This window comes from Aplidium turbinatum, chromosome 6 (genome assembly GCF_918807975.1).
Source record: "Aplidium turbinatum chromosome 6, kaAplTurb1.1, whole genome shotgun sequence".
NCBI classification, from domain to species: domain Eukaryota; kingdom Metazoa; phylum Chordata; class Ascidiacea; order Aplousobranchia; family Polyclinidae; genus Aplidium; species Aplidium turbinatum.
In genome coordinates this window covers 10,771,179-10,798,899 of record NC_137477.1, presented here as the reverse complement: position 1 = coordinate 10,798,899, position 27,721 = coordinate 10,771,179, and the positions used below count along the sequence as shown (strand labels likewise).

At 36.7% G+C, this 27,721-nt stretch overlaps 1 protein-coding gene across 1 annotated transcript in view; it reads left to right on the top strand.

Annotated features, from left to right (window-relative positions):
- The window catches only part of LOC145771907 (uncharacterized), a 51,421-nt gene that overhangs the window by 5,116 nt on the left and 18,584 nt on the right, over positions 1-27,721 (top strand). Inside the window, exons 6-43 of the mRNA XM_082583666.1 lie at positions 1,763-1,907; positions 2,728-2,871; positions 3,298-3,381; positions 3,675-3,821; positions 4,839-4,922; positions 5,199-5,273; positions 5,493-5,576; positions 6,040-6,186; positions 6,582-6,665; positions 7,472-7,630; positions 7,976-8,122; positions 9,408-9,482; positions 9,798-9,881; positions 10,901-11,047; positions 15,251-15,361; positions 15,720-15,851; positions 16,350-16,496; positions 16,817-16,946; positions 17,198-17,319; positions 17,907-18,002; positions 18,273-18,448; positions 18,820-18,895; positions 19,443-19,631; positions 19,943-20,109; positions 20,456-20,594; positions 20,873-21,007; positions 21,481-21,576; positions 21,864-21,947; positions 22,234-22,380; positions 23,684-23,796; positions 24,280-24,418; positions 24,606-24,761; positions 25,048-25,170; positions 25,602-25,733; positions 26,124-26,243; positions 26,875-26,957; positions 27,040-27,172; positions 27,542-27,709. Of these exons, the coding sequence (XP_082439792.1) occupies positions 1,763-1,907; positions 2,728-2,871; positions 3,298-3,381; positions 3,675-3,821; positions 4,839-4,922; positions 5,199-5,273; positions 5,493-5,576; positions 6,040-6,186; positions 6,582-6,665; positions 7,472-7,630; positions 7,976-8,122; positions 9,408-9,482; positions 9,798-9,881; positions 10,901-11,047; positions 15,251-15,361; positions 15,720-15,851; positions 16,350-16,496; positions 16,817-16,946; positions 17,198-17,319; positions 17,907-18,002; positions 18,273-18,448; positions 18,820-18,895; positions 19,443-19,631; positions 19,943-20,109; positions 20,456-20,594; positions 20,873-21,007; positions 21,481-21,576; positions 21,864-21,947; positions 22,234-22,380; positions 23,684-23,796; positions 24,280-24,418; positions 24,606-24,761; positions 25,048-25,170; positions 25,602-25,733; positions 26,124-26,243; positions 26,875-26,957; positions 27,040-27,172; positions 27,542-27,709 (4,720 nt within the window). The remainder of the gene's footprint in view (positions 1-1,762; positions 1,908-2,727; positions 2,872-3,297; positions 3,382-3,674; positions 3,822-4,838; positions 4,923-5,198; positions 5,274-5,492; positions 5,577-6,039; positions 6,187-6,581; positions 6,666-7,471; positions 7,631-7,975; positions 8,123-9,407; positions 9,483-9,797; positions 9,882-10,900; positions 11,048-15,250; positions 15,362-15,719; positions 15,852-16,349; positions 16,497-16,816; positions 16,947-17,197; positions 17,320-17,906; positions 18,003-18,272; positions 18,449-18,819; positions 18,896-19,442; positions 19,632-19,942; positions 20,110-20,455; positions 20,595-20,872; positions 21,008-21,480; positions 21,577-21,863; positions 21,948-22,233; positions 22,381-23,683; positions 23,797-24,279; positions 24,419-24,605; positions 24,762-25,047; positions 25,171-25,601; positions 25,734-26,123; positions 26,244-26,874; positions 26,958-27,039; positions 27,173-27,541; positions 27,710-27,721) is intronic.

The window sequence follows — 27,721 nt, the reverse complement described above, 5'->3', positions numbered from 1 at the left end:
GCACCCAATGTTTTGCATGTGTGGCGGTCTTTGAATAAGCCAATGCAACTAAAACATGTTGACTGAAGAATTCGGTTTTTCTTCGTTACTTGTTCTTATACAACTTGTAAACTATTGTTTTAACATGGTTTTTCTTGTAACAATCTGTTGACAACAGAAACATCGGTCGAATTTAAATTTTGTGCCACAAGTCCAAACTCCTCCCCATTGGCTAATGCTCGTTGACAGTAAGATAGCGAAAGAAACCACAATGGGCTTTGTGTGGTACTGAATTTCTACCAGTTGCGCACACAAAGGAAATCGTTACAAGCGATTGAACTCCTTTGTATTTATTGTCAATAGTTTTCGTTTATTGAATAGCCGCTAAGCGTCGGTCATTGACTGTTGGTAGTTAATTCCCTGAAGCTTAAAGAATATTTTTGTTTTTTCGAATTATTTCTAATTGTTTTGTTTTTTTGAGCGTGAATTTGTATGGTAGAAACGCACACAAAACTGCGACAGCAAATAAAACCCAATAACGTTTTTTTTTTTGTAATTTAATTAGTTGTGCCCGCAAAAATTTGTTTTGTTATCAGTTTTAAAAACGCTCCAAGAGTTATATATCTACTTTACAATTTACACTATTTTAGTTTGTAATTTTTTGCATCGCTTCAGCGTTTTTGGATGTCGGAATGATATATACATAATAATTTTACCAATTGAAATAAATTTTGCTGGCGATTTGCAATTAACATTCCCACATCTAAAATTAAATGAACGCGTATCCGACGACGTCACTCAAAATCTTGCACCAAAAAACATAAATTCTCCAAGTCAATCTATAGTTGCATGGCATGTAGCACTAGATTTTGTATAATTGCTAAATGAAAGGCAGCTTCATTAATGTAATCTTTTTTACATTTGAATAGCGTGTAATAAAATCAGAAAAGCTACCAATGCTTTTACTATCTTTGTGATCGCTGTGTTCAAATAGTTTGTGTGCGATAGGGCTATTGTTACAATACAAGAGTGGTTTGATGGCACTAGTAGTACAGTAGTTGGAATCAGAGAAATCTAACACGACTTATACTTGTTTAATTGTTCATACAATCACACAACATACAAAAGCAGTTTCGAAACATGGAATTTGCTTGCAAATTTCAATTCATAAGAAGTCAAATTATTAAAATATATGTTAAAATTCTAACGCCAAGCTCTAGCCTTGTTATACTTTCATGGCCTCAATAATACTCTATTTGCTTTCTGGTTGGTTAATGATTGCTTAGACGCTATTCTACCGGCCGGACGCTTCGTTGTTTCTGGGTTGGCCGTTCTGACTAGATGCGGGAGTTGAAAAGATGCTCACAAAAGCATAACTATTTCTCTTAAAGCAAATCGCTAAACTTTGAAATCAGATTTCAGAATTCTGCGAGAGTTGTGCTGCTTGCAGTAGAGTTCAAATATTCTCTCCTCACTTCGTAGTATTTTGTTTTTAGTTTCACGTTTGAAAAAGTTGTAATAGAGCCAAAGGAGTAAGCTCAGTTTTTGATTGGACCTAAGCTAGGCAACGGTAAAATGCACTGTGCTTAAAACTACTGCTGCAAAAGTTTGATTTGATTGTTGTTAAGCAATGTCGTGTTCCGTACCAGTTGTTTCGTGTGTTTTGCGGAATCATGTAGTGAGACAAATTCGTAAAACTTTATGTTGATTCAAAATCATAACATGTTTCCACATTATAATATTTATAACTGAAAAAAAAGTAAAATTAATTCAATTACTGCAGAGATATTAAGAAATCTTCCGAAGATGAGTTGAGTATAAAAGTAAAAGATCTTGAAGAAGATTTGAGAAGCAAAGATAAATTAATTGCTGACCTTCAAGAAGAGTTGAAGCAAATTAATATGACGTCGCTTCGAACATCAAACTTCGTAAGTTTTATTTCTAACCTAGAATAAAAGCTATCACCCAGCCAACAAACAAGACTTTTTACTTTGATTCAACTTTAGAAATTAGGTTAAATCTATGTAAAAGGGTATTCAGTTGCTAGTTGGGCTCTTCACCACTGTATATAATATAATTATATAATATTAAATGGTTTATAATGGTTTATTTTAGCTCTGTCTTTTAAACATTGAGCACTTTTATTTGCAACTGCTGCAATCAATTTCTGGATTAATATATATAATATTATATATACAGTACATAATTACATAACATAATTTTAACATAGTTACAAAAACATAATTTTTTATTTGTGAGAACGTTTTTGTTTACCAATATTTTAAGCCCCTAAAATTAAACCAAGTTTCCAATGTGCATTTTCTTTTTTCCCAGCCAGTTTTTAATTATATTTTAGAGTTATAATATTTTGGAATTTTGAAAAGTGAGAAATTATGCATTGCTTTGAAAGTATAGCGTAGTGTTAAAAATGTCCCCGGAATAAAGTTTTGTGTGGAAATCGCTTTGGCTCTTGCATTGCGCTCTCCCAGATCCGGTATTTGGTGCCCCTGCTCCAATTGGCCAAGGCATATTTTCTATATTTTTCCAACGCTCGATTTCTTTGATACGATCTGAAAAAACTTTTTCTATTTGACACCGAATGAAAAGTTGTATGCTTAAAAACCACGTGTTTTATCTATTTATTTCTATACCTTTTGTTCCCTGTATTGCGAGGGTTATAGTTTTGTAAAACTGCAACTATGTGGGGTCGTCGGTAGCAGGGTTGCCAAATGTAAAAATGCTTTAAAGGATTCTGGCTACATCGCTGGTTCGAGAAATCGCGCAGGAGGAGACAGCAACGCAGTGGGAATCACTGACAAGGACATTAAACTTATGAAAATGCAATCAGACCTACGAACAGCCACCCAAATCAGCGAGGACCTTTCAAATGAGGTCAGTTTTTGTTCTTGTGTCTTTCATTTAACAAGAACATCAGGTTTTAGCCTGCAAAAGCACAGTTTCACCTAGCTGCCAGTTCCCTGCATGCCTGTTGTGGAAAGGAATTGCAAACACTGTGAAGTGTGAAGTCATGTTCAGGTAAGCTATTGTGGTAAGGTAAGGATTAAGGAAACAAAATGGTTTAGAGAAGAAAGATTTTGATTTCTAGAGCTTGTCTTAAAAGTGAATTCTACACTCTACAGTATCTACAGGCAGAAGTTTTACAGGTTTTACCTACAGCAAAGTATGTCAAAATAAAACGATCCTGTCTTAATGAACACTCAAAAAACCTTATCTTTGCAGAAGCAACAAACATCAAAGGTTAAGTCCAATGGTTCTTTTGCTATTTTTAATTGATCTCAATGCAACGTTTTTATTCAGCTCGCCTCTCGAGATGGTAGAATTGAACAACTATGCCAAACTGTGTCGTCCCTTCGAGACGAAGTAACTGCATACGAAGCTGATGTAAGTGATCTCCCTTGTTATCTTCGACATTTTGCTGTCTTATTTTACTAAGCAATTTCTCAAATCTTTTGATTATACCGTATGTTTTGTAATACTACGTGTATGTTTCTCTAGTATTTTTTATAAAATATGAAATTGTTTACTTTTCTTTTAAAGGCTTGATAAGGGCTATATGCATAGCCGAAAACGTTTGCTATTTTCTTGCTTAATGCTTAGTTATGTCTGTTTAATAATAGAAGATCTTGAAACAACCGTTGTATTTTCGTTTTTGATTGACGGAGAATCGTTTCCAGAAAATGGATCTTCAGGAGGCTTTGGAGATGTTGGAAAGCAAACTCCAAGAAGATAGTAGAGATGCGAGGAACGCAGATGAGGAAATGAGGCAAATGAAGAGGGAGATCAATATTTTACACGACCGCAACGTGAAGTGCATGGATGACGTAAGATTGATCTCTGATCACTGTACTTTGCACATGTTATTGCACTTATCTAAAATAGTAATCACTTTTTCCACTCTGACAATAAAATTTTTAATTGTTTCTTCGGGTTGATTTAGATAATATCGTTTACCACAGTGGACTAGTCTGCATCGGTAATTTAAAGCCTTTGCAGGTATGCGAAACTTTTTGGATTTAGCTAAAATTAAAGATTCGCTTAGTCTGACCATAAGTGTTTCTACAGTCAAAATCGTTTTTTGTTTTCGACTTTCGTTTGGGAAATCTCTAATCTTTTCTTGCATCATAAAACTCATAGTTTTCTTGCGTGTCCCACATTGACCGTTTACAATTGCCTTCAAAACTTGTACTTTGATGTTAGTCACTCCCATAGCGATCTACATGCACAGGCCTTGACAACGTGCGAACTGAAGGCCGACGTAATTTCGATTTTGAACTCTAAGTTAAATTTATTTTACATTCCTTCTGACAATTCAAATTGCCAAAATGTGATTACTGAATCTCAAATCACTGCAAAACTCTTAATTTGACGTTGAAAAAATGGCAAATCTTTCCCATTTACCAGTGTTGCCAGACGTTTTTTGGATTTCCAGCACAAGTGCCGAAACCAATACGCTATTATTTGAATGGTAACAATAGCACTAAAATAACTCAAAATTACACAAAATATACACAAAAACTATGTTTATTAACTAACACTTAAGCTGTCGACTTATTCTAGCGATTTTGGGTACTAACAGATCGGCCTTCAGTCAAATTTTAAGCTGCGTGTTGTCATGGCCTGTGTATAAAGGTCGCCATGGTCACTCCAGACTGATATAAAGCTGTTAAAACTCATGTAGTAAATTTACTATTTTTGACTTGTTTTTATCCTTGGTTTTATTGTTGGTCTACAAAAATCTTTCCCTGACAGAAGAATTTCATTAACTGTGAATCAGATATGTAATTCACTTTTCGCTGTTTAAAAACACGCATCGCTCTGCATTTTCACCAATTTTGCAGACGTCACATTTTGAGAGACTGGCACGCAGCTTACAACAGCAATTAATGGATGAACAAGAAGCTCACAAGATAAGTGCGGACGAGGTGAAACTAAACTGGTGTTTGCAGTTAGCTTTTTAGACATGATTTTTATTTGTGGGCTATCGTTTTGCAGACGTTGAATCAATGTAAAAGACGCCTGATTTACTATTTGTTTTTGCGTCTTTTTTGATTTTATATTTTATTGTTAGTTGTTAACCACCCGAAGTTATTAACCGTACACTATTTCTTCACGAAAACTTTCTAGCTGTTTCTGAAACGATTAACGTTAATCAAATGTCACCTTACGCAACAAGGAACGTTATTTATGTTGTATTCCAGGTTAGCTTACTCCAGGCAAGAATCATGGAATCTCATTCTGTCAACAAGAACTATCAGAACGAATTAAAGCGAGAGGTGCATGGGTTTTGGTTCCTTTGTTTGCTGTTCTGTTGATTGATGATTTGTTTAAAAAAGCTTTGCTCTCTTGAACGTTTGCATAAAGTTGAAAGAATGTCTTTGTTGGAAATTGTTATGAAGTTTTTCAATAGAAATAATGGTATATAGATACTCATATTGTATCGTTTTTTGTTCAATTTGTTGCTCAAGTTTTGCAATAAATGACATCAATTTTAGGTTATGAAACGAGAAGATATGCTGCAAAAAACCCAGCGAGATAATGACAGCGCAGAATCCGAGAAAGATAGATTGTCAGATGAGGTACTCTCAATATTGTCTTTTTCCAAAACATACCAGTTTTTAAACTGCATCTTTCAAAGATTGTTTTAAAAAGTCCAAAATTAATTGTCTTCAACAAAAGGATGATCGCATCCGAAAGTTAGCACCGAACCTAATGCCACGTCACGCCCTGATGCACGTCACTTTGCATTCGCCTTCAACATAAACTTTTAAAAATGAGTTTATGTGTTTCCATTTTACGAAGTATATTTTAAAAGTGAAGAGGTGTCTGACCCTGTAATACCTCCACGAAATATACCATTTTGCAAATGTGTTGATTTACGTATTCATCATATGAAACTGTAGAGCGTACGCTATAGCGTAGCATACTTTGTCTTGTTCTCAACCTGGTTGATTTATCAACCTTTCTTCATTTTTCATCTGAATTGTTTACTGCTGTGTACTAAAATTTCGGTGTGAAAACGTTATTCAATGTGTCATTTAGTTGAACGCCGTGAAGCAAGCACACGGCAAGTTGTCGGAAGATCACAAAAGTTTAATGAACGAGCTGCGGAAAGCCAAGGAGGCGACTTTCGGAACTGAGAAGCAGATGTCAACAATGAGCAGGGAATACGAACAGAGCCAACGTGAGGTAAACTACTTTTGTTATAAACCTAAACTGATCAAAAAAGTCACGTGCAATGGGATTATTTTTTGGCCGTCCTGGCTGCAAGTACCGTAGTGTACAAGTTTTATTATTCTACCCAATCTGCGCATTACGCAAGTTTCAAGATTAAATTTTGCCGTTCTTTACCGTGCTAGTATATTGTGTATTTTAACTATTACTTTCTTTTTCGTTTCGGTTGTCTAAATAAAAAGATGATACGGTAATGATAAAATGAGGGTTGACTCCAACATGAATTGTCAAACTGATATCGCCGATGACTTGCCCAATACTAAACAGCTACACCTAGTATTATTACTATTAGCTTTTTACGATTTCCATCTTCTAAATTTTACGATTTTCCACCCTTATGCGATTACCAGTTGAGAAATTCCGAAGAACAGATTCGTCATTTGGAATCGGAGCTGGCATCTGCTAAGGACCAGCACAAACAAACCATGGGGCAGGTAGAGGGTTTAATACATGTATTTAAGATGATTAACTTTAATCTGGCTGGATGCTTTACCTTTAACCGCTTAGATTTTTAACGACAACAACAGTCATTAATCATTATGCGACATGAACACACCACTGAGAAAAAAACGCCTTTTTATATCTAACCTGAGAGTGGTTTTTCGTATTTCTTGCAAGTTTTTTGTTATATTTTGGGTGAGTTTTTATTAGTTTACTTTGAACTTTCCATTTATTTTTCAAATTTAATATGCTTTTAACTTAACTTTCAAACTTAATATGCTTTTAACTTAACTTTCAAACTTAATATGCTTTTAACTTAACTTTCAAACTTAATATGCTTTTAACTTAACTTTCAAACTTAATATGCTTTTAACTTAACTTTCAAACTTAATATGCTTTTAACTTAACTTTCAAACTTAATATGCTTTTAACTTAACTTTCAAACTTAATATGCTTTTAACTTAACTTTCAAACAACTTAATATGCTTTATCACGTCATCAAATCACCACACGGTCTGCATCAAGTGTAGAATGAAGTAATTCTTATATGCGCAAAGCTGCCACGTTGAGGAAAGACCTCTTCTTTGACAGAAAGTTCTTTCTAGAGCTTATTCTTAGAAGCGGTTTTGTCGTGCACATGTTTCAACATTGAACGAATAAGTTTATTTCTCGAGGTTGGCAATGTAAACTTCCCATATATATAATATTTATGCATGTGTGCTTGATCTACTTTTCTGAATATATCCTCCGAAAATCCAGCCCATTGAAGACTTCCTTACCATCTCACCATCTTCTCCAGGTGGAGAGGTTAACTTCAAGTCTTCATCAGCTCCAAGATTCGTTCAAAAACACAAGAGATGCTCTCTCCTCTGAAGTCAACGAAAGACAAGATGCACTTTCTCAAACTCGATCCGAACTGGAGCGCGTACAAATCGATCATGAAAGCAACCTTGTCAAGGTCAGTGTTGCCAAGAAATACTTCAATTTTCACCAATTAAACTATTGATATCTGGCGGTTCTTAACGTTTTCGTAACAATTCGTTTTTGCAGTGCTGTGAACCGGCAACTGTTCATCTCTACTCTCTACACTTTTAATTTCAAAGTCATTCCTATGTCGCAATGCAGCTGTGAATTTAATTAAACCTGTTGTTACCTCACGTTGAAACCTCATAATTTTCCATGTGGTCTGTGAAGAGAGAAAAATGTTGAAAAGATTGATCAAATCTAAGCCACTGGTAGACGTTTGTGCTCCGCAAGATAGCATAATTTGACTGCGACGTATAACTTTACTTAACCATTGCAGGTGGCCGATCAAGCAGCAGCTTTGGATACTTTGAGAATAGAGAAGAATGCTTTGTCTGACGAAGTGTCCGATTTAAAAATGGCAAACGCTTCTCTGGATGCACAACTCAACGAATGCAAGAGCAACCTCCACGAGGCCAGCATGCAGGTGATAGCTAGTGGCATTTTGGCAACTGCAGTATCCAAAATGTTTACATCATGATACATGTTTCTGGTGTAAAAAAGCAAAGCTGTTACAACGTTTCGTGAATCACACACGACTGACATTTTTAGGGATTAGACTTAGAGCAAACGGTGACTGTCCTTTTGAATATATTATGCTCTTGCGCTCGCAATGTCTCCAGACAAAGATTAATTTTGCCTTGTTCCAACGTTTAATAACGTATTCAAACATGCAACTTTATCTGAAAATACTACCATAATCCACAACTGTTTCATCTTCTGTAATGTGTACAATGTACCATGGCTACCTAAAGACACGGCCTGATTTGTCACATTTTGCAGAAAATTTCAGATTTTGCCAACTTTGGCGAATGTTTAAATGAATTTTTCTAAAAAATATACTTTTATGCTTTCTTTACTGTTTTCCCCAGATGACACAATAGGTTTTAACATTCTCAGATGTAAAAAACAAAGAAAATTTGATTTCGAAGATTTTAGTCAGACTGTTAATTTTTCAATAACAGTTTGATTGAGCATTTTTCAACTCACTTTTTCTCATTTGCTACTGCTTCCCCAAGGCAACAAAAAGCTTTTATGTCATTAAAAGACAGCAAAAAGTAAAAACATCTCAGAAAATGTCAGTCAAACACTAGCAGTAGCAGTAATCGAAATCTGCGAAATGTGACAAATCAGGCCGCATCCAGGTGGCCATGAATGTACATACAATGAGGTATTGTTGTATCATGTCTTCTTTTGTGTGAAAGAATTAACTGTGTATTGTGAGCCCCGCTCCAGGGGAAAAGCCGTAAAATCAAAAGATCTAGAAGATTTCTCGTGGCATTAGTACAAAATTTGATATTAAATTTACATCAGCGTTTTTGTGCTTTGAAAATTATGAGCTGCAGTGGCTTGGCTCCTTGATTCAATGCTGCAAATTGCGTTCATTGTTGAAGCGGGAACGTAATACTAATAGCATCTGGACTGGGAGCCAAATGTCTCCTGACCAGAGCCTTATTTTAACCCGAGAATGCATTAAAAAGCCCCAAATTTGGCGTTAAAACCGCTGATATGGCAATCCTGTTTGAGCATCATCTTGTCCGGTAGCGTTTGGCTTCCAGTCCAGACGCTATTATAGCGACGTCCACGTTTAAAGGTAGATTATGTTTTTGCATGCTGATCTGCAAACCAACGAGAACTGATGCCAAATCTTAACCTGGCTTCAACGTTTTTTTGTCTTCATGTTGCATGAATGCTGTAACTTTGCTTTATAGAATGGAAATCTTACCGAAAAACTGGAGTTGACGCAACTTTCTGCTGGAACCAAACAACGAGATTTGGAATATGAGGTAAGTTATTCCAAATATTTTATTCAAGATGTAAATCTCGGAGAGCGTTTTTTGTTTGAAACTAACAGAAGCTACTGGAAAGCCGCTCGACTTTTTAATTACGCAAGTCTTTTGAACCGTTTTGTGGACGAACACCCCCAGCTCATTCCTGCCGTAAAGACCTTGGTGTTAGTTGTTTCGGCTGATATTCTACCAATGCCACCTTGACTTGCCAAATATGGACCGACTTAGTATTGTATGCGCATTGTGCAGGTAAAACAGAGACATTATATTTATTTCAAGTCCATAGTTTTGAAAGTTTACTTTGTTGTGCAGTTGGCAGAGTTAAAGTTAAAGCAAGAAGCTTCTGAAAATGACGCAAAAGAATACCAAGTCAAGTACAAGACCGTAGAAGAAAAGGTAAATCAACGACGTAATCTAACGTGTCTCCCTTGACAGGAAGTTTCATGAAGCCATTGGCAATCTTGAACTCTGAATGATGATGACGATGGCGTATGAGGGGGGAAGAACAAGCACCTTTTCGTGGTCCCTCCCGTCAGTACCATATCTTTAAGAAAAAAAGATATGCGAAGCGAAGCTTGTCACACTCGAGCAAATCGAGCAAACTCTGAATGATTATATTGAACAGTTAAGAGTAAAAATGAGAAGTTAAGATTTTGAAAATTCAAAGAAATACTCTTCACATTTTGTATATTTTGTGGCCTTGTATCGCCTTCGCAATTACACATGTTCTTTGCTTTCAGTCTTTTTACAACAAAGAATAGTTTGGTCTTGACATTGGCCGATTTGCATCATTGATTTTAGTCAATGACAACAAAGCCCTTTTCAACGTCAATGTTAAATCTCCGGTTAAACTTTTTAAACAACAAATCTAATTTTAAATAACATGATATGCGTTCTTCTGGTGCAAACTATCACAAGATGTATCAGTTGATAATCTGCTTTTATTCCGACGTTTCGTCAATCAAACACGACTGACTTTTTCAGGGGGCTAGGTCAGGTAGTGACTACCTGTCTAGCATGGCAAAATACAGGACCATGTTGCTGTAAACCAACCAAACATGCAAATAAAATTCAACTTCCAAATAAATATTATCGCGCGCAAATTTTGAAACTAGAAAAAAGAGTGTAAATGTTATTTATCAACAAGAAACCTAAATAACGGCAGAGTGGAGAGAGAGTGAACCGTATGAGTGTCATGAAGAATCAAATTGTATACTCAACACTGCACAGTTTTCAATCAGCATGAAACCAATTTAAATACATCAGACAAGCACTTGCAATAGTTTAAAATTTTTACTGCTAACACTGAAAATAATTTCTTTTCAAAATGCTTGTAAAATCACGAGTTTACCTTTTGTATTTTGATCTCTATGTATATTTATAACATTTTAATTATCCAAACCTTTCCTTGACAGTTTTCTGGCAACGATGAAAAGCTTCGTGGTTTACTAAAAGAAAATTCCACTCTGTCAGAGAAACTGCAAGCTAATAATAACTCAGCACGTCAGTTAGAAATCAACTTACTTAAGCTGCAAGATGAAAGCAAGCGACTGAATGATGATGTAAGTCATATATCGCTATTTTTTCTATGTTTTCAAATGTTGAAATTTCAATTTCTTTTTTTCTTTCATATTCCATATCATGACATGAGCACTGTTGATTTGTTATTGAATGATCTTGTTGTGGTTGTTGCCAAACATTGGTCGATAGCTTTGTCTGAAGCAAAAAGCAAGCCACATATCTCATAAACTGTTGTCTTTTAAGCTTTTTTCACTGTCTTGTTACAGTTTGTTGCTAAGAAGTTGCATTAAAGAAGATACTTACTTTACTACAACTCAATTAAAACTTAAAATACCTCTAATCTCTGAAACTACAATAAGCCTTGATAAGTCTCATTTAAACCCGTTTATGTTCAAATGATCTACTCAGAGTGAGATGACTATGCCAAATCGTAGGTTTACTGAGATTTGAAATGGCATGCGTTATTCTAATTGTTTAATGTTAGATATATTGAAATTGCCTGATTTCTGTTTAGTTTAAGTTTTTGACATTGTCTGATATGCTTTCTTCATTTGATAAAATTAGTAACTTAATAAAGTTGTTTTCTATTGGCATCCACGAATAACTGACTAAGCTGAAACGGTTTCAATACTTTCATAAGTGAATAATCTTACCCTCTGGATAAATCCACACATACCACGCAGCGACAATTGCTTTCTTTTTGCTTTCGGTAGCTCAACTGTTAGATGGCGGATAATCCTAAGAGCCATCCTAGACACTTGAAGCCGTCAGAGCAAGTGTTGATTTGTTGTTATAAGCACTTTCACTGTCCAGGGCTTTTTGAATTTTAGCGCCGCTTCACAAGCCACGCTGCTTTTTAAATGGCGTCGGTTGAGTGTTGAGCTGTTTGAATCCCCTTACAAAAGTTTTTAATGTTTGATATGGGTGTTGTAAACTTCTGGATATTGAAGGTATCAACAACTAAGTTTGTGCAATGTTTTTAGGCGTTATTCGAGTTAGATCATGAAATACAGAGAAAACACAATTCCAGTATTCGTTGCACATTGTTTGATTTCAAAAGTTCAGTAAGTTAAGTTAAAAAATACTAATATAGCTCAAAGTGTAGAAACTAAACCTATGGTTCAGTAAATGTTTCGGAAGCGGAACACTGCTCATCTTTAGTGCTATTCAATGCTAATGAACAATTGAATACAGGTTTACAATGCGAGAAATATGAGATTTACTGTTCTGTTAAGTTTTAAAAGTGAGCCCGGTAAAATCTTTCTTTAATAACACAAATGCCGATGCAGTTTGCCTAGAGTTGAGAACGATAAAACCCCAAACCAGCAAGGATTTCCTTTGCATGAAGGCAGTTGATCTGTGGTAATGTTTAGCAGGCTATTGTTTGTTTGAAAATGTTGATACTGTTTATTTTATTTACTGTCTATTTCTTTCGTATGAAGCGGATGTTTCTAAGGTGGTGATTACTGGTGAAATGGCTGGTCAGGGCATCACTATCGTGGTGTGTTTTCCACTATCCTATTACAAACTCTTGCATTCTACTGCATGAGCGAGACATGGAGGAAATGAGCTAGGTTTCAAACTTGCACAGATCATATTATCTCAGAATGGTTGTTTTCAATGTTCAATTGAGTTCTGCTTTATGTAAAGGACTCAAGGGATGTTGTCGCTGTTAGATTCTCTATATTTCCCGAACATTCAATCAAAGCTAAGATTGTGGGTTTACTTGACTAGTGGAATTGGTCTTGATTGAATTATTTGGCATTGATTGAGCCAGACGACACAAAAGAGTTGCAATGCACTACAATATTAATCTGCAGAAGCTAGATCATAGGTAATATGGTAGTTTGCGGACAGATATCTGAGAATGCATTTTCTTAACAAGAGTATGTCATTCTTGGAGGAAAACACCGAAGCAGAATTGCTTTTAAAGATTCGACAAATGCAATATCAGGTATTGGCATCTAATATTTAATTAATAAAGTGTTAACTCATGAAAAATATTGCCAAACATCTATTTTCCAACAAGCAATCGCTTTTTTATTGTGCAAATACATAAATACTTTGTTGTTCCAAATTACCGTCATTACATATAGTAGTTATTTATCAAATAATTACCACTACTTGTTATACAAAATCAATCAAGCGTGTCGCTGAAGACAAAAGATAAGATCTTTTCTAACAAAGGCAGTTCATGTTATGATGACAAGTTTTAGCCTTTGATTACTTCTAACCTGCTACAACTAGTCATTGTAAACGCCATGTATTTCATTCATTGATCCCAAGGATGACTTGGTCAATTCATTATAGCGTACACACAAAGCTAACGGCTCTTTGGAGGAAATTTCAAACAGAGGGCTGTGATATTTGTAGTAAAAGATGAAGTTTATGCGTTTTGTAAAAAGTGAAACAGTAGTTTAGTTTTGAGATGTATGAGTAGTGAGCGTATCAATTTTTACATAAAGTATTTTTTGGAGTAAGAGATTAGCTTCTGGAACCCTTGAAAGACAGATTTTGTAGGCTATCATAAAAAAAAGTATTATGGTCTGTTTATGAAATATCGTACCAAAAACAAGACTAAAAATAGTCTGGCTGTTAAACTGCTTCATTATGTACATGCAGAACGATATCGAAATAGCTTCAGTTTAGCCTCAATCGATGCTGTTCATGTCTTTGGTGGTATCATTAAACAGCAACATGTTTAGGTGAACGGTTGGCAACATACAATGTGTAGTGGCAAGTGACAGTATAATTCCCCACAATACAGTACTCTGTATATCTGCAGTATAAAACTACAGGTGATATCGTTGAGAAACTTAAAGCAGTGGTATGGCTGCAAACAAGACAGCGATACCTCCTTTAGTTGACTCCAAATGTCAGTCTTTGTCGCCTTTAAAACTGCCAGCAGAGAAAGATTTTCATCCTGTTTTAACCCATCGAAGTTACTTTGATAAAGGAGTGATGTCATCACACACAGCAGACGATCAGGTGAACTTAAGAGTTTGAACCATTTTGACCTTGTCTAAGCACGTGGTATTGTGCTGCGTGGGTTATTAAAAACATGAAAGTGTTTTTGTTTTGAAGACTTGTCATAGTTCTCCTTCAGCTGATGTTCGAAAACTGTGAAGATTCTAATTGGTGTTGACTGACAGTGCTTCAAAATGCTTGTTTCGTTTTGTGGGGATAAATCTTTTTTTTGTTATATTCTCTTAGTTTGTTGCAAAGTTTTTCTTAATATGCTCGCTTGGTTACAGCGATTAATTTCTCTTCATAGAGAAGAGAGGGCAACTTGCTGCAAAAAGCAGCTGTTTACAAGATACATGGTTAAAATAAGCGCGGTACCGATGAGGTCCGACGCCGAAATGGCGCTGCCTAATGCTTCATTCCTTCCACGATCGATCGCCCACGTGTTTAAGTTGTCTAAAGTTGTGCTCATGTCTTACCATGTTGATGTTAAAGCCAACATCACGACCCTTGTGTTGCACTTTGAGTTTTTCAGCCACAAACCGGACTCATACTTCCGACGGCTTCAAACCGATAATTAATCTCCAGTACATAATAATAATAATTTTAGTTTTTATATAGCGCTGTAACCATCGCAGAATGCGTTGCTCCTCAGCGCTTTACAAAGCAGACAGTGTCAATGCAGCCATATAGAGGCGCAACTGAGTACATTATTACCCGAATCTACTTCATTGCTCAGTGCCAAGCAGGAATTAGATTCAGTACCATTTTTGAAAAGTCTTTGGTATGACCCGACAAGGTATCGAACCCATGCCTGCCGATTCAGAGGCGGGCGCACTAACCACTATTATCACTCAGGTTCGGTATCTCAAAAACGATATACATTTAACGCGAAAACATGTATGATACTCGGTATATGCTCAATATTTTCTTAATACGTTTTAATTTGTAATATGTATTTTTTTAAAGTTCCTTTGTATTGGGTATCAAAACAAACCAACTTGTCCAAATTGCGACAAAAGCAAGCAAACTGTTGATCGATTGGGTTTAGACTTTAGACTGTCCATGGACTGCACGACCCGGTGGTTTCAAGGCAGATTACCAATGCTGAAATATATTAAAAAGCTAGCTAAAAGACAACGAACTTCAAGTGTGAAAACGCCAAACGAAACTAGCCTACTACTACCACTACCCCTACTGGGTGATTGCCTCTCACATACACTGCGCTTCATTTTATGACTTGGTTTTTTTTTACGGTTGTTGCTTCGTTTTTATTGCAGATTGCCAGAAGAGACAGGACTATCAAACAACTGGAGTCTGATCACGCCGAGGCTGAAAAACTATGCAAGGAACAACAAGAAGAGAATGGGAAGCTGCATGCCAGAATGCAGGTACGCTGACTCAGCAGAACGCACATTCAGCTAGCAAAAGTTATTGTTTTTTTATTGTTTCTACGTTAAAACGCTACCTTTGTTAGTTTTGGTAGCCTGATTGTTCGAAAAATCTACACTCACAAAGCGAATCCTTACTGCCTTCATGTCTTCAAAGAAGCTGTTGCTTCATAAAAGTCTTACCAAGAACAAAGACTGTTTTGCATGACTTCAAAAATGCATCAACTTCAAGCATTGATTTGAAAGATTGAAACAAAACTATTTTTCTATCCTATATTTTCATATGATTGTCTTTGTAGCACCGTACAAGGATAACAAAGAATATATCTCAAAATGAAATCGATTTTGTTTCCCCAAGGCGTTGGAAATAACGACCCAAAGTGAGCAAGAAGTGCTGAACAGTGAAGTAGCTAGGAAAGATGAAGCTGTCAACAGGTACAAGCGGAAACATGTTGAACTCGAAGATAAGGTTTCTCAGCTGGAAGCAAAGGTTTGAAAATTGCATGTTTGTTGTTTTCCAAAGGTTAAATGCCCGTTTCGAGTGTTTTGATGTGAATGATCGTTTTGCCTGACTACTGTATGCTGTTCATTCAGTTATCTCTAGTTTTCAAGCAAAGCATTTTTTAGTTTTCTTTGAACAGTTTGAAAATGTAAGTTATTGTGTATACTTGCATCCGTGCTATAACGTAAAGCGTATGCAGGACCACGAAAGTTAGTGGTGCGAAGAAGACCTTTAGATAGACTATTGTGCTGTGTCTTTTATGAGACTTTCAGTTCCCGGGTCCTATAGCGTGCAACGATAAGCCGAAGCAGCGCGTAGAGATGGAAATACTCCACGTAACGAACAGAATACTCAGCTACCCACTACATGCTCTCATTTAAGAATTCATTTTTAAACCTAATACAGTTTTGTAAAACCAACATCGCTGTGATGAAGCATACGATTCATATGGGATTACGTCGTGTTACAATTTATTTTTCTTGGTAGCTTGAAGACCTTGGGAAGTCCAACCACCATTTACAGAACCAGCACTCGGCCGCCATGCGGGAGATAGGTGCAAGAGAGGATTCTGTGCGTCAGCTCCAACACAGGCTCGCTGATGCACACACACGTCATGCCTCTGCTGTTGAAGAGGTGAGGGTTAGTTTTGTGAAACTAAGATGAACATTTGGTTGAGCAATTGTGCTCGAGCAATTGTGCTCGAAAAAGTGATTGTTTTATTCTGAGTTTTTGAAGTTTTTGCTGCAGTTTAAATTAGTTGTGACTCCAAACTCCATCTTGCATTCCAGCTATCGGTTTGAAAGTGCACTTGTCAATTTACCAGAGCCAGCTGCCAGAACCGGCAACAAGACTTTAAGTATAGTCGATAGTTGGTACTTCAGGGTAACAACCTTAATAACAAAAAATTCGTTAGCCTGAAAGAAACAAAAGTTTTTTTTTTATGTTTTTTGCAGGCTGCCCATCATAAGCAGGTGCTGGAGCATATGAAGAGAGAAGCAAATAATTTTGAAAATCAGTTACAAAATGCTAAAGAATCGATTGTAGCCACTGAAGAGAGAAATGAACGATTGAAAGATGATCTTGGTTAGTTTCTTGTCCGTGTGTACGCGTGCATTAAACATGCGTGTTTAAAATATTGAACAAACAATTAGTAAAATTGTTTTAAGTTTTTTTTCTGTTTTCCATATTTAACACTGTAAAACAAGAATATTGTATTCTCCTCAAAACCAAATTTCGTTGGCCTATTACCCAACTTACATCCCAACTTTTGTTCTTAAAAACCCCATAACGTTGGCCTTTACTTAACTTCACTTCTGCAACTGATATATTTTCAGTAACCCTCCAATCACAGCAGAAGGAGCTGCTGAAGCGGTTGGCCAGCAGAGATGACATGCTACACAAGGTCACTGTTGAAGCTACCAGGCTCAAAGAAAAATACCGTCTTGCCAGTTCACAAGTGAGTCATATTTTTACGTCCGGTTGAATAGTCGTATGGTGAGAGCCCTGGTACGGCCCTCGAAAGGGCGACTGTCCAACACCGCTCAAGAGTATGCGGCTGTGTCGTTGGACGGACAGTCTCAAATGCATGCTTAAGGGGCACACGATGATTGGCTTTCTTACCTTCCCGTTCACTTTATCTACGTCTTCAACCACCTGGCGTAAGCCTGGATGCTACTATATTCTTTTTACTGAAGTGGGAAAACTCGTGCATAAGAATTGTTGGCCATTGAACTGATTTACTCAAAATTCACGGCACCTTCTTGTCTTTTCTTTATCGTTAAGTTGCGTCGAATCATGTGAATCATCGCGTGATTTGCCAACCGTGAGAATGTTCATTTGATCATGTGAACCTCCAATGATGCGAAGTATTTCTCTTTCAAGAAACGCAAACCAAGCTCGAGATTTAAAAAATAAAAAATAAACTTTTTGTTCCTTTCACACGAAATTGAGTTTCAAACAGGTTGGGTTTCTGTTTTCGGCTAAAATCACCAAAATAAGAGCATTCTTGTTTACATATTTTCTCATAATTTTATATACTTCCAGAGCGGTCAAAGCAACGAAACCATTCGTATGCTGGAGGACGAGTTGGCGAGAACAAAAGTGGATTTGAGCGAAACTCAACGAATCAACGACGAGGAGGTGGCTGACGATTTATGCGTCATCCAAGTCTGATATTCGGATGATTTTCTAGAACTTTATCTCGTTTTTAACTTTTTTTCTCTTAAGATTCGTGTCAGAATGTAATGTTTGTCACGACGTTAAAACTTGTAATTTTGTGGTTGTGGAATTACTCGTATGCCCATACCCCATTGCAGAAATTTAAAGTCGACTTGCACAAATGTGCTTCAAGTATAGAACTTTGTCTGCCCTTCTTATCTCCTAACTCGCTCTTGTTCATTCTACGCACAGAGCGTTCACATCAAACGTCAGATAGGAGAAATGGAACGTGACGTCACTGAACAGCAACAGCGCTACCAAGCGTGCTACAAGCAACTGCTCGCTCAGGAGGAAGAAGTTGCAAAGTTGAAAGAGGAGCGAGAAAAGCTTCAAGAAAAAATGCAAGACAGCTCCAAGGAGCTGAGTCAGTGAGTCGATAGGTCCTCCAAATTCTGGCATGTACTCAGTTGTGCCAATCTACGGCTGCGTTGAAATGGCCTATATTACAAAGCGCTGAGAAGGATTGCTACGGATACAACCGCAATCCATTCATTTTATTTTCATTTTTCCATAAATTAGGCTTAAATGATTCTGATTGTGTTTTTATTTAGTCTTTGAAGAAATGTTGTTAATGTTTGTTGTTTCACTTCAAATGATATGGTTCTTAAATACAGGAAAACCCAAGCATCTTGTAAACTTTTCTCATATTGAATGCTCATATTGAATGATCAGTTCACATGTTTCCTTTTAAATAATACCTGAGAAAGAAGTGTCCTTGATATTTTTCATTTTCTCACAGGCTTCGAACTTACAAACACAAAACAGAGCTAGATGTCGCCGTCCTAACAGAGAAGCATCGCACAGCACAGGAAGAGGTATACTGGAAAGCTGTGTTTAGTTTATTTTCTATTTTTGGGCGTTTTAAGATGCTAACTTAGCTAACTGTGACCCTACTTGGTTATTTTACTAACTCGATACTAACTGACCCAACCTCGAATCGAATCCAGGCCTACCAGAATGAGAAGATAGGACCACTTCGCTACTGAGTTGTAAAAATTTAAATTGTTGCTGCATAACATTTCATATCAACGTAAGGAGAGTGGATATAATTTCTAAATTGAGAAAATGCATATGTTTCCAGGAGAAAGCGATTACTGATTACGTAATCAATTTCAATTCGAAAGTGTATATTCTTTGTCTTTGAATTTAGCAACTAGTTTAAGTTTAAATTCTACCAATTTTTCCTTCTTAATACAATTTTGGTAAAGAGGTGACTTTCTTCAACCATAAACAGATAAAACCAAGCAACCACACGGCATTTAACATAATATATTAAACTGAACATAAACTATAAACTACGAACGTTTTCGGCCATACACATGTTAGCCCTTTTTAAGTAACGAAAAAAAATTTCCTTCTTAGGTTTCTAACCGCGACCAGAAGTTGATGAAACTGAACACCGAGTTGAACACTGTACACGAGCAGTACAAGGGAACGAAAGAGGAAAACGAAATGCATGTTGCCGAAATCGAAAGATTGAATGCGAAACTGAAGCAAAATGCCGGAGATTTAAAAGAATGTAGAGAAAAAATTGAAACCCAGAATTTACAGGTGAACCAATTACACCTTGTAATTTGTTTCTGTTTTTTTCAAAAATTGCATTTATGATCCTCGCACTCACTTTATAAAGCACCCGGATGTATGCTGGTCCTGCATTATTAACTTTCACTTTCAAGTTACTGGATTAAATAGTCTTGTGTTAAGTCGTCATATTTGTATTAGTTACTGATATTTTCTCTAGTTTTGTTGATATTATCAACTTCGTAGCTTTAGTCAAATGAAGGGAAACTGAACGACTAAATTTCTCTTTCAAAAAATGGTTTTAAACACAATTTCTTTTGTACGCTAATTTCCGTTTTCAGTTGGTGCAGGAAAGAGGTTCATCTCAGCAGCAGAAACAGAAGCTTGAAAGCAGCGAGCAGGAATTGAGAGTGGCTACAAAGTCATGTGACCATTTGCAGCGGGAACTTGAAGCTGTAAAGAAGGATTTAAAGAACGACATAGCTACTCTGCAGCAAGAAAACGACAGGTAAGTGGTGGGGATGAAAGTGCATAAATTTGGCTGCATTGCATCTTCGGTTAAGTGCATTCGCACAGAATGTCTAAACTTACTCAACAATCCCTTCACATCATTTTTGCTTTTGATTTTGGTATTTCAATAGTCGCCCATTGTGTTGCCTTGGTGACACAAGCGAGCAAGCGTAATTGCCCTAAACCGTCCTAATGAAATTGTTGCCTGTGTGTTTTGCTGACGGAGCAAAATTTACCTTTATGATCCCAAAAGATTTGCTTGTTAAGTTTGATAAATAAAAGTAACTTCAACACGAGTTTCATTTTGTTAAAAAAAATCTAATACTCCTTGTTTTGCTCAATAGACTTCGTCAGCAGATGGGCAAGATGGACAGTGAGTACAAACAAACTAAAGACGACTTAGATTCCAATAAGAAGCACGTCAAAAAGTTACAAGAAGATTTAACCAACTCTACCAAAGAACAGCAAGACCTACTCAACGAAGTCAGTAACTTTCCGCCTTTTTGCTTTTTGCAAAATCAACCCTTTTTCTTGATTTAAGAGTTTGAAAACGTGAAAAAGAAGTAAAGTGAACAAACTTTGTAATCTGGTCTGGATAATACTGTGGCACTTTGCATTCAGTTGATGTTAAATTCAAAAAGGTTATTTTGGATTGCTATATTTTTGTACATTTTTTCATTGCGACTGGTGAGTAGCTGAAATTAGCATTTAGCAAGTACGGTACCTCAAGTGTGTGTGCTCAAGTTGGGTGTTTTACGTAGCTCAACAAATGTGAGGAGAATTTAAGAACTCAGCTGGACGAGATAAGCGATCTTAAGAGAGGGAAGCTGCAAGATGAAGATCAGATGAGAACGTTGAAAGCCTCCTTGGACTCCGCATCCCAACAACTTTCCTCCGTATGTCATCTTCTGTTTGGAAAGATTTTCACTCGTTTTTTTTGTTGGGCCAAATATATCTTTTACTTTTTTTTGATGATTTATTTTTGTAAAAAAAATTTGACAATGTTTTTCAAACCATCGTGTTCGAGCATTTGTTTTGTCTTCAAGTTACCGGATGTGGTTTTGGAAGCCCAGTTCATGGTAGAATGGATGTGGATAAAGCTTAGACAAAGCTTTTGCCCACGTCTAGGCAAATCATAGTCCACAAACCATAGATTTTGAAATTCATGTTATTTCTGAAAAAAAAAACCAATTTAGTAGACAAACGTTTGCTAAGCCACGATTTAATTGAGCATTTGGGATCTGTTTTCTTCATTTAAATCGACCAACTTTTGTCTGCAATTTTGGTGTGGTTTCAAGTTTGAAGTAATAATAGTGCAGAAAATGTTTCACGAATTAGTTCATCACTAAACTCTGGTTTTGTTTTGAAGGCCCGCCAAGGTCACGAAGAAACCTTATCCAGACTTGGCGACACTCAAAATGATCTCCAAACGATAGAAAACCAACTGGCTGTAGCAACAAAAGAAGTATATGACTTATTGTCGTTGATATGTTTTGTTCATATACGGTCTTGCTTTAACGACCTACCTTGAGCACAAGCTTCCACCGTTAATTTGAAATTAAAAAGTTAAAAAGAAAAAACTTTCAACAACTAACTCCTCACTAGTTATATATGTTTTTGTTGAAAAGAATCTTTTCTAAATTATTATTTATTGCCAGTTACTATTAATCTAAAATTTTAAACCAAGCTTGCCAAAAATACGATTAAAATTTAATGAAATCTATATCATTTCATGATCAACTATCTTAAAAGGTCAACGAAAAAGATGAATTGATTGACAAGCTCGCAAACGACATCTCGCGGGCACAGCAAAACATTGCAGAATATGAACGACAGGTATTCATTCTTTTTGTAACCACCTGACTCTTCGACAAAGCAATAATAACTTTCTTTGAACAAGAAACGTTTTGCTTAAATTTGTCATCAAAATAATTTTCAACCAGGTTTATTTTCAAAAATACCAGTAATTTTGTTTATGCTGAAAAGATTTATCAAGGTGCAACTACAAATCAGTACATGACGAATTTCCTCAATGTAGTTTTACATCTTAGATTTGATAGCTTCATAGATGGGAAAAAAGTTTTTTTCTTTCGGTTTTTCACTTTAAAGCTTTTTTGTTCAGGTGGAAACTTGTGAAGATGTTGTCAGCGAACTGACCAATGAGCTACAGCGTGGGCAGGAAGAAAACAGGGTTGCGAAACACAGAGTGGAAACCATGCGTGACGAAAACGACATTTTGTCCCAAAGACTTGTAGATAAACACGAAGAGGTAATGGGATGTTCTCCAATAGGTATCGTATTTATTCAAAAAAAAATAACTTCAACCCCTATTTAAGTCTTCATATATCTTTTCAATTAATTTGTTATTGTGTTTCTTCTATTAAATTCAATTTGAAGTTTATTTTTATATTCGCTTTACAACATCGCCAATCTGAACTGGTAGAAAGATAGACTGTCGCCCATACAGAGTAAAGACTCATATGAAGAACAAGACAGCAATTTGTATATGAAGAGCTTGTTTCCAAAACCGCTTACATCCACTTTCGGTGATTTCGAGAAAACCACGAAAAACGTTTATGACAGTTTCGCTTGGTAAATGTAATGCGCTTTTGATTTCTAACGATGTATAACTACCTACTGAATTGAGCCATGACGTTTGTCCAGATCTAAGGAATATTAGAAGGCTTAGAATCGCCTTTTTATAAAATTAGAAATGTGGATATAAGCGGTTTTGGAAATAAACTGGAGAATAAAAATTGCCAGAATGACAGAAACCAATTTTTGAAACCATTTTTCCAAGCTGACCACCACTAATTCATCACCACAATCCAAATCCACTTTAAACAAAGCAAAAAAACACAGTTATAAAGCTCAAGTAGACTACTAAGCACCGTTGGTAACTGCAACAATAGGCTGCAAGCCTACAGCAGTGCTTATCAGTGTTGCCAGATAGTAGATGCTTCAAACTACCAAACACATTTCAAATTTTGCCAAACTGACCAGAGACTGACTGTCAACTCACCAAAAATGTTTGCCAAAATTCTGCCAACTCAAAATTTTACTGCCAAACAACGTAAAATTCTGCCAAATCTCGAATTTGGTAGTGAAATTTGCCAAATGGTAACACTGCTGCTTATCACGAAACGATGACGAAAACGGTTTAACAATCAGCGATATGTCACGTGATACAATGGCTTAATATGATTGGTTAATTGTGGATACAAGTGGTTTTGGAAACAAAGTGTGATGGCGCGTAAGCGGTTTTGGAAGAAAACGCAATTTTTAGTGTCGAATTTGAAGCAGAAAGAGAAGGTTTTGGAAAAAAGGAATGGATAGTAGGTACCTATGGTAATACTCTACCTAATGACACTCTAAACTCAATTTTGGTAAAAGTGGCGCCTAAGCGGTTTTGGAACTGGGCTCTTCATATGTTGATGTAATGTAACATCTGTTTGCAAGTATTATTTCTTCAACCTATTTCAACATCAGTTTTTTTCTAAGTGTTGTTTAAAAAATTGTTGCACTATTCTAGCAAAAAATAATGTCTTCCATTAACTTCCTCTTCCTTGCAGCTTGCCAAGACACAATCCGAACTCCTTCAAACCACAGCTGATCTGGAGGAGATCCGAGCAACCCACACTCATAGCAACCAGGAGTACAACGAAAGACACGATCAGCTTTTGAAGTAAGTGACCTTGGTTGTGATGTGTAGCTTTTGTTGATCGTAATTCTATTTTCTCCAGACACGGTACAACAGATTCCTCCTTCCTATTTGGATTTATCCATTGTGTCTTTTTCTTTTCAACTGAATTTTAATTGTATTTGTACTGTTTATAACAATAAAACAACTGGTCTTATACAGTAAAACTTGGCTACAAATTCAACAGTAGTTGTACAATGTATCCGTATACGATTCAAAGTACTGCAAATAGTAGTGACTTCATCTATAGTGACATTTCGCTATGGTGACATCTGTTGCAAAGTCCCGTTTTTAAACTATAGGTAGAATTAGACAATAATGACAATTCGCTATTAGTGACACTTTTTCGAATTTTCCTTCAGGTGTCACAATATACGAATTAAGCTAGTTATTGAGCTATGTGGAATAAACGTATACGTAAGCTACATAATATTACGTAACATACGTACTAATGGCGCTTGGTTACAGGTTAGAACGGGAGTTAGCCGATGCTCGTGGACTCGTAGCGGACAAACAACATCAGGTGGATATGTCCCAGAAACTAATTCATGAACTAAAGTCTCAACTTGGTGAAGTCGAATTACAAAAGGAGGATAAACAACAAGAGGTACGGAACCGTTATTTAACGTTTATTTTACGTAAAATAAATTGAAATACGAGTATGTTTTTAAATCTTTTCACCTTTAAATATGTGCTTCCAAGTTTGACTAGTTAAGTTTTCAGACAAGCTAGAGAAGTTACACTATTCTAGTTGCCATTTGAATTTATCCAATTTTGCATAAACATATTTCCAGGTTGAAGACTTGGAAAAAGAGTTGACAAAAGCTCAGAAGATGATCGACGAATCCGAAGAGAGAAAACTGGTTGCAGTTGAACAAGAAAAAGCGAAACTAGCAACGACTGGCAGGCAGTTGGAGTTTGAAAGACATGCCAACGAGGGCTTTAAAGAGGTTACTTTAATATAAATGTTAACTGTAAAAATGGTACTGCTATTTTGCATTCATCAAATGCTGGCATTTGCAGAACAATTGAGGACCTAACTCTAAAAACGATGATTTATGCCAAAGAACATTCAACGAACGTAAAAATGCAACCATAAAATTATATTGAATGAGTAATCAGTTTGTGTTAATATTAATTGCGTAGTTGAGCTTTTAAAGCGCTGCTCATACAATAGGCAATAGTGAAGTTAACAGGAAAACCGACTTTTCTTTTATTAAAAAAAAAAAATTCTAGGAAATCAATCAGCGAGACGCTCTGCTCCAAAAGTTGAGAACTGATCTGTCCTCTTGCCATGACAACATCGCTCAGAAGAATGAGGAAATGGAGCAGTTGGAGGGTACATGTAATCAGATGCAGGTTGGTGAAAGTTGCAATGACACTCACTCAATCACTCACTTACTCTACGATTTGACGTATCCTGTCCTGTGCCCCGTATTGCGAGAGTTGGACGCTAGCAAATGTCTATTCGGCCTGAGGACATTTCTCCATGCCAACAAACCGAAGAAAGAGCCCTTGGAATAGATCCAGAAGTTTTGTGTATTTAACCATGACGTATTATCATTGCGAGATAGCCAATTTTGCCTTTCGACGGCAAAATCTTTTTTATCTTGATTTTATCATACTTACCAAAACCTTACTTTGAAAAAAAAAAGATGCTTCAGGTCTTCTTTTTTTGGTTTTGCATTCATTTTAAACATGTTTTGTGAGCTTATTTTCATGTGAAAATGTTTGCCACGAAAGCCGATTTCTGCCAAGGTTGTCTCCGCTTCACTTATTCACTTCAACAGATTGAGTTGGACCGCGCCGCGCGAGCCCGCAATGATTCGGAGAAGAAGAGAGTAGAAGCATGCGATCGGGTTGACGAAATCGGCCAGACTCTCGAAGAGACGCGAACGCGCTACAGAGAATGCGCTCAGGAGGTAAGTATTGGTTTTCAATGACATTCACGAATGTTCTTGTTTCTTTTTACCGGCCGCCTAGTTGTTCTTGGTCAAAGTCATTGTTCTTGGCGTCACGCCCCCACGGCCCACATGTATATAATTTCTGCTGCAATCGAATTGCATGTCCAGATTTAGTATTGTAAAGATGTTTCCGGGTGAAGACAAGGCTTCTTTGAAGCTAAATAGAGAGCGAGAAAGAAAGAGAGATACTTACAATTTTGCTTTTCTGTCTCTTATACCCGACAAGCCCATGATGGAGGAAGTACTCGGAGCCGATATTTTCGGATCATATTAAAAGCGAAAATCTCCATTAGCAGACTTCAGTAAAATGTTTGAGGACCTACAACGATTAACCATCTTGTTTTATAGCTGGCACATTACGAAGAGCGAGTGCTTCACAAGGAGCAGAACTTGCTTGGAACCCAACAAGAACTCAGCGAGAAAGTGACTGGCCTCGCCAGGTCTGAACAACTCAATAAGAGACTACAGGTTGGTTGAAGATAAATTTCACGACTTGATATTAAAAACTTGAAATTACACGCAGTTATTGAATATTCCTTGTTGTGGGTAGGTCCCCGACAACTAAATCTGTCACTTTTACATTGATTTAACGTCTGCAGATTTATTTGCTAGCTGGATCTTTTCCATCGAGTATGATTTTCTCCATCTTTTTTTTCATCTCAACCTTGTGCGCGTCATTTTGTCACTTTAACAAAAAATACCCCAACTCGATCTTCCCCTGCTTGAACATTTATTTACTAATCATGTTCTGCAGGACTCGCTTCACCCTGTTGTTTCGTAAATCGGCAGCTAAAGGTTCCGCGAGTGTGCTTTTTTCTATATCTTGCTGTAATCGAGAAGCTTGCCTTTCACCACCAATGCAAGAGTGGGTGGACTATAACAAGTTTTGAAAGTGTTCAATTGACACATAACTAGTGACACTTCTTCAATTTCCACATTTTTCCCTCGATTTTCTCTTCTGCTCAATCGGCTCAATTGTCTTTTGCTGAGCTCTTTTCTATTCAGTGGAAACTGCTGATCAAATTGACATTTAAACAAGGCACTTTGCTGGTAAAATTGTTAATGGGTATTTTTCATGATGCATCGTCTTCTGCTTAAGGCGGAATTGAAGCAAGTCAAAGACAGATGCAGTTCTGCCGAAGATGAAGCCTCTGAACAAGCGAGAGTGATAAGCAAGCAAAGGTAAACGTTGTGTTGTCATTAGAGGTCGTTACTTTTCTATTGGTTGTACAGTAGATGTCTGACCAGCAAAGAATCTCTTTAGGCATGAAATTGAAGACTGGAAACAACAACTCCAATTCTGTCAAGATGAAACTCATAAATGCAAAGAAACAATTGGTAATCTGAACGAAGACATGGCGAATAGCCGCGCTCAAAACAACACTTTCCAACACGAGGTAAGAGAAGGCGAGTAAATGAGTTTCATATCAATCGCGCAAGAAATAAACGCAGAGAGTTAACTTGTAACCGTGTCATTTATTACATTGTTTGGTGGCGAACCAGTTCTGTTATGCTCAACCGCACACACCCAAGTACACTATCATTGCTTGCTAAAGTGTCACTTTTAAGAAGCCGCTGTCTCGATATATATTGTACTCTGATTGTTTTCAGGCTATCGTAGTGCCTTCGTCAATAGTCCGATGTCATACGCAGCGGATGAATATATTTCTCTTCTCTTGTTGGGAAAATAAGTTTGAATTTTAAAGTTAATTACTTTTGAAAACGAAAGACTATCATTTAAAAACCCAATACTGTACATTGTTAAGGTTAAAAGTCTTCAAAATGTTACGAATTCTCTTGAAAACCAATTGGACACTGAGAAGCGACGTCACACTGAGTCAAGAGAAGAAGTCCAAAAGTTGAACAGTCAAGCTGCTGATTTAATTAACAACATTGAGAAACTGGAAAATGCTAGATCGGACCTGCAGATACAGGTTTGTACTGGT